This window comes from Berghia stephanieae, unplaced genomic scaffold, assembly GCF_034508935.2.
Source record: "Berghia stephanieae isolate SIO BIC M18660-M18661 unplaced genomic scaffold, UCSD_Bste_1.3 scaffold22, whole genome shotgun sequence".
Classification (NCBI taxonomy): Eukaryota; Metazoa; Mollusca; class Gastropoda; order Nudibranchia; family Aeolidiidae; genus Berghia; species Berghia stephanieae.
In genome coordinates, this window is record NW_027623290.1 from 22,501 (window position 1) to 30,000 (window position 7,500).

The 7,500-nt window shown below is 34.2% G+C and overlaps 1 protein-coding gene across 2 annotated transcripts in view; it reads right to left on the reverse strand.

Moving 5' to 3' along the window:
- Positions 1-6,787, reverse strand: part of LOC144961334 (uncharacterized) — a 14,751-nt gene extending 7,964 nt beyond the window's left edge. For both annotated transcript variants that reach the window (XM_078894569.1, XM_078894568.1), the window contains exons 1-2: positions 5,964-6,787; positions 88-148 (exon numbers count right to left, since the gene is read on the reverse strand). In XM_078894569.1, coding sequence (XP_078750695.1) covers positions 88-148; positions 5,964-6,783 — 881 coding nt within the window. In that variant the 5' untranslated portion in view covers positions 6,784-6,787. The remainder of the gene's footprint in view (positions 1-87; positions 149-5,963) is intronic.
- Between the last annotated feature and the right edge of the window lie 713 nt (positions 6,788-7,500).

Here is a 7,500-nt window from a genome sequence, read left to right on the forward strand (position 1 = left end):
ATATATTTTATATATATATATACACCAAACATCTACCATATAAAGTGATAAAATAGTTAATTGTGACTTGCACTTTAGTCTACATACCATTTAATTAGTAAACAAGTAATTCCTCCACTTAGTATCAAGACCATCATAAAGAAAAAGGCTGAAAAAGAAAGAAATCTATATCATACTGAGAAACAAATACAACGCACGACAAAAGTGTTATTTTTATTTCAATAACTAAGACACAAGCATGGACACAGAGAACATAAGGCTAAGTCGTTTGATTTCTGTCCATCAAATGCCATTATCTAACACTTGACAATGTTTTGATGACCTGATCGTGATTTCCTTTAAGCCAGTCGTTGCTCTTAGGAATACAAGCATTAATACATTTGTTATCGCTTTCGGCAACTTAGTGTTGTGATGATTCTACATGGTGCAATGTAACTTTAGAAAGTATGCCTTTGATGTTGAGATTATGTACATATATACTAATGATCACTCTTTTAAAAGCACTAGTTCAGCCTTACAAATCAGACAAATTCTTATTATCATAATCAAAGCTAAAGATACTTCGTCTGTCAAAAGTCGAATAAAACAAAGCGATTATGGATGATGCCGACGATAGTCCGATTGTTCGAGTGAGATTGATAAAAATAAGAAACTTGATAGCAAGGTCATAAACAGTGCATCTCATTTATTCAAAAGAAAATGCTCCTGTCTGTCATCTGCATTATTTGCGGTCGTAAATATCAGGGCGGTCCGCAAATTTTGGCCAATTTTCCAAAAATGGCAAAATTTGGCAAATTTTTGTAAAAAAAGAAAAAAAAAAGAAAACAAAATGCACTTGAGGAACTGGAGTTTCTGTACACCGGCTCAGGGGTGAATATGATTGAAGCTGAGGAGTTCTTCTCTCATTGCTTCACCAGCAGAGAGAAGGAAGAAGCCAGACAACGGTTTTCTGATGCTTAATAAGCCTTATCAGACAACATATGCCAAGCTTTAAAAATACATGTCCGATGAGGGGCAACACGGCTTGGAATTTTTGAAGGATATTTGGATTTTCAGTCCAAAGAACATTCCTCTTATGTCTCGCAGTGTAGCTGCATACACTGCAATTCCTGGTTTTTGTCATTTTCCTCAGAATGGGTTGACTAGATATATTGAGAAACTGGGGCCCAGTGCTTTGAGAGATCCGATACTGGAATCATTGATCTGACTCTTTTCTGGAAGCCTGTGGCAGATCATGTTCAAGCTCTCGCTGCCTTGGCGTCCCGGTATGCATCTCAACATGCTCGTCAGCTGATGCTTACAGAAGTTTTTTTTCATATAATTTTGTATTGTCTTCTAGAAGGCGTAGACTCCCAGATGACAACATCAAAGGACTAGATTTCCTTTACTACAATAACTTCAGTGATGCCTCTTTTTTTTAGTAGAAAAGGAAAACTATGCCTAGAAGAGTCTGAGAGAAAGTGTACGTTTGAGATAGTCGGTAGGTGTGAAAGTTTGATAAAACTGATACTGTGAATGAGAGGGAGTAGGCCCTATGTCTGACTGAGTTGAATGTTCGCCAGTGTAAATGCTCTACTCCACAGTATGTGTCTGTGTTTTTATTTTGTGTGTGTGAGTGTGATTGTCTGAAAGTTTGGGCGGATAAATCGCGTTACAGTGCGGAAAATAATAAATGCAGCCTCCTTTAAGTGTAATAAAATGTCTTTTATATTTATTTTTCCATTTAGCGTGTGTGACGACTGATTTTAATCCGCCATGTGTCTATTTCAAAACCACTTCAAATTTTAGTGGACAACAATATTTGCAAAGGGAAATTAACACCTTGAGTTAGAACACTCAAAACTTGGACAGTCTTTTTCTCCAATAAAGCCCAATGTTAACATAAAACGGCTCGAAAATTTTTCTAAAGGGATTTGGTTAGATATAACGGAACTTTTCCAATTGTAACGGAACGCTAGATCTTACTCCTCGCTTTCCGCTTAAGGCTTATTCATCTGTTCACTTGCCTGTCCATTGTCTGCATATCTCCTGCTGTTTACCTTTTACAAACAGGTGTGTTTATGCCCGAGGTCTGCGTCTATTTCAAGAGTAGCTAAATCGCAATTAATATTCTAGCTTTTCGCTATCTTCTACCTCAGGTACACGAACATCATCGGTCATCTAAATAGGATCATTCTTTCTGATTGGCTATCCCCATAATTGGTTGGCGTGGCCTTATTTTTCAAAACCAAATTCATCTCAGAACACTAAGAATCCCAAGACACAAGGATCAATTCTCAAACTTCAAACTTGTAAAAGGTTCCAATTTCTCTCGGTTGAAGTGGAACGAGATATTACTGTGAATTCAATGCTTAACCTACCATTACTATTATAATTTGTGTATATCCTATTTGTGCTATATTCTATGGATGTTCGTAAGTTGAAATACTTGTACAAAACTATATCTAAAAGTATATTATACTTTTGTTTATGATCCATGCTATTACAGTAATTCATTCATATTCAATATATATATATATATATATATATATATATATATATATATATATATATATATATATATATATCAATATATATATATATATATATATTGCATGATGTCTGTAACTGTAATCTACCGCCAATCCCGGCCACGCATCATAATAATCACATTTATAATTTATAAATTATAAAATATAAGGGACATAACCCTGTTAAGTTATCATCATGTAAAATAGCTCAACTGTCAGTTGATGTTTGATCCAAATGCAATAACTGTAACCATTATCATGAAGTTACTGCTTCTCCTTGCCTTTGGTCGGCAAATAAAAGCTATTATGATGTGTCGCTCAAGGACGTCCCGGTGGCGAAGGATAAACTAGATTTGGCTCTCAGAGCTTCATTGCCTAGCACCCAATCCTTGCCTAGCATCCTTGCCTAGCACCCAATCCCTGATGCCAATCCTCGCCGACACCAGAACCATCCTGTCAGCCCGTAGCCACAACAGACTGTTGTGAAGTCAAGAACAACTCTGGAACCAGGAGCCAACCCTTGAACTAGCTGATACAGCCTCGACATTAGCCTCAATCAAGCAAGCCGGTGTATAAAAGATACGTCAAACGAGCTTATACAGATGATTTTTAAAAATAAATAAATAAATAGATCCACTCAATTAGAGCTATTCTTCCTGAGATTAAATGATAACAGGAATCAGGAATAACAATTAAATTGTCAATTATATATCATCCATAATTTTCATTCTACCTTCCACTTATTATCTATATATTTTCCTGTAACAATCTAATTAAACTTATGTATAGATTTGTTATTATTGTATTGGACGTTACTATTGTCTTGACTCATTTGTTATTAATACAATTAGTTATAAGGGACCCTAAGGCTATTCTTTATCACCCCTAGATTAAACCTGAGCCGTTTGAGTGGCGCAGCTGGTAACGAGAGCCATAGCGCGCATACTAGTTCGGATCCAGACCATTGAGCTTATCGTTTGGACTCGAACCCACAATAAAACCACAAACTCCGCCACAGCGTGTTAACTTTTACTGGGAGGCTTAGTTCTGCTCGGCAAATTTTTTGGCACATTTTGGTCTTTTTGGCAATTTTTGGGGGCAAATTTTGGCAATTTTTAGGCCCCAATTTGGCAAAAAAAAAAAAGCAGATGACATTCTTGTTGCATGAACAGTTAATCTATGAATCGAGGAAGTTTTACATTGTTAACATTTTAATATTGCCTGCTAATAATTCAAAAAAAATAAAAAATTAATCCTGTTCGTGTCGGTTTTTATTTCAAACCAACCAGGAAAATTCGAACTGACTGTGCCAAACCCCAAATTTTGTCTCAAATTTTAGTAGTTTTAAAAATGTATAGTTTGATGAAGTGAGAGAAATCATCCTACCCTCATCACCCAAATCTTGTCCCCTTGACCCAATACCAACTATTTTATCATTAAAATGTCTTGACTTTTTAAAAAAAACATATTACTGAGGTCATAAATAAACCATTGTTGTCTGACATTGTACCAGATTGGTACCAAAAAAAAAAAAAACAATCGTCACTTCTCTTTTTAAAAAGCATATCTTAAACCCTGAAATTCTCCAAAATTACTGCCCTGTACCGAATCTGCCATTTCTTTCTAAAATCACAGAAAAGGTAGTACTACTGCAGATAAAGGACCCCCTACTAAAAAGAATAGTCATATTGAACCCTTCAGTCATTTACCATGAGAATCATAGCATTGAAACCGCTCTTTTGAAAGTCGTGAATGATCTGCTGATAGCTAGTGATATTAGTGAATGTCTATCGGCGGCATTCGGCACAATTGATCATGCAATCTTATGTGATAAGCTTTATTCTGATTTTAGCATTTTTTGGCACTGTTCTATCGTGGTTAAAGCAATATCTCACCAATAAATCCCAGGCGGTGAGTGTAAATGGGACAGTTTCTGAGGATATCTTTACAGAATATGGCGTGCCACAAGGATCGAAATTTGCCAAGTTCCAATCAAAATAACTCCAGTTTTATCTTCATTTAACAATAGCTTATTTTCTAGCATCCAACTTTTGATGGGGTCACAACAATGTTCTAAATCACAGAAAAGTGAGGAGAGGCAGCTTTATATAGCTGGGTGTCGTCAGCATAAATGTGGCAAAAAACAGAATGGGAGCATATTGCATTGCCTAAAGGTAAAGCATTTAAGAGATTAACTTGACTTGAGCTAACAACGAATGTAATTAATCTCTCGTTTGACAACTCTGTATTTTGACATCAACACAAGCTACGTTATATATCAAAGTTGCACTTTGAATAATTTTCATGTAAATGTATGTTATCTATTAACCATATTATGTGATATGATGGTTATGAATGAGGTCTGGATTATTTTACGTTAAAACGAGTCAGCTGTGTTCTCATCGCGGTTGTGTTCTGGCTTTCGGTAACTAAACTTTGCCAACTCTTTTCTTGTTCTCATCATATCAGATTTAGATTACTATTACAATTTAAAAAAAAAAAAAAAAATAAATAAATAATTTTTTTTTAATAATAAATTTTTTAAAACAAATTTTAATAAAAATTTTTAAAAATTAAAAATTAAAAATTAAAAATTAAAAATTAAAAAATATATTTTTAAAAAATATTTTTTTTTAAATTAAAAAATAATTAAAAAAAAAATAAATAAATAATATATATATATATATATATATATATATATATATATATATATATATATATATATATATATATATATATATATATATATATATAATTCAATAAAACAAAACAAAAAACACCAATAGCAAGAAACGGTCGGTCAAACGATGAAGGAAAATTTCTATTCCAAATCGATGGGAAAATATCAAGCAAATAGAAGTATTTGTGCCTTAAGAGCCAAGTGGTTTAAACCACCTTTTCATTTCTTATCATTTTGCTCCTGGGTTCGAATCGCCACGTTTCCCCCATCCCCAAATTATCATTTTTCTTTTTGGTTTTTGAATAAGATTATATATAAAATAAAAGAGAGTCAGACAGAGAGATAGATAGATAGATAGATAGATAGATAGATAGATAGATAGATAGATAGATAGATGGATGGATAAATGGAAGGATAGATAGATAGGTAGATAGAAAGATAGATGGAAGGATAGATAGATAGATAGATAGATAGATAGATAGATAGATAGATAGATAGATAGATAGATAGATAGATAGATAGATAGATAGATAGATAGATAAACGTACAGATCGGTGTGCACATATTTACGGTCTGATAACTGAACAATTTAATAATTACATAACAATTATTTAACAATTACGGGCTTAATTTAATGGAAACAATTTTGCGTTGGTTTGAGAGTATTTCCATGACAACAATGAGACCATAACAATTTGGATTATCAGACCTGTAAATAAGTACACGTCGGTACAAATAGATATAGACAAATAAATAGATAGATTTACTCTTACATTTTTTATCCTCCTGATTTTCTTTCTCGTTTTCACCCGAATTCTTTCGACAAACATAACGGCCGTCACTTATCTCAGCTTCGGTACCATCAGAACAAGCACAGATGCCATTATCATCAACGTGCATACCATTTTGATTACAACCCATCTCTTCAGGAGATCCAGAGCCAGTCGAGACGGCGATTGGGATTGATGTTCTTTCTTCCACTGGAGGTAACCAGCATTCGAAACCCGAGTCTGTCTGTTGTACTTGCATGTCTCTCGAGGCACAACATTTTGTATCAGAATCATTTATGCAAGGCATAATCTGGTACCATGTGTCCCCAAGGTGTTGACAATGTGTACAAGGAACACATCGAGCGAGGCTAGTGTTGTAAAAATAGTTCTTGTCACATTTATAAGTAATTGAACCGTCTGGATTAACAATTATCGATTCAGGTACAACACAAACATAAATGCCGTCTTGCGTTATCTCTGCTGCCATGTAAGGGTGTTCGCAACAAAGAGTGTTGTGGTAGTCTCCACAGTCCCTAATGAGGTGAGGCCTGAATTTGTCAATGGCACATGTCCTGCATGGAGTGCACCTAGCATTGCTCGTGTCATAACTACTTCTTAGTTGAAGATAGCTCCCATTACAACACGTGCACATTGCAATGTCATTCATTGTGGTGATGATCATATTCGCCTTATTGCATTGAATTGGTTTCAGCTGGAAACCAACTCTGACATAGGTTGTGGGGTCATCAGTCCCTTTCTTGCCTTTTACAAACCCACTGACGCCCACAATAAGGCCAATAACGAATACCATTATCATAGCCATGGTGCTCCTGGAATGAGAAATGATGATAATGTAAATATAGAAAGTTTACACAGAATCGATAACAAGATTAGAATGTGTACGAATAAATATGAGTTACTTTTAAATGCAGTTATAGTGGAATTTATGAGATAAAACTTGTGTTATTATGTGAGTGATCAGAGGTCAAACTTTTGTTTTCCTATTTTTGAACAAAATGTTTTCTTGTTATATCATGTGAAAATTTGACTGGATAATTTATGTGCCACTTCACATCAGCCATATCACATTTTAAGCTAATTTTTAGCAATCCTGATACATAAAATACATAACAGGCACTTTAAAGTTTCTATCAAGAGAAGGAATTTACGTGAAGTGAACATATATGCAAATACGCGCTCGTCGACTAAACCGTTACCCTACCCCAATATATATATATATATATATCCTTTCTTTTAAAAATATAGCATTGTGGAGAACATTGTGCTTATTTGAGTCAATAAAAAAATGATACGGCGCACAACTCTACTGAAAGATTTGAAAATTAGAAATGTATTTTTTACAGATAGATAAACAGATAACTTTTATAATTTAAAGTCAGTTTGAAAGTTCGTTGAGTCAAACAGATATCATAAAATATGTACCGACGACACAAGACTCTCAAAATCAACTAATTTTGACACTGTAAAAAGTTGTCAATTTGCGTCATCTATTTATGACATCAAGTATTATTATTACTTC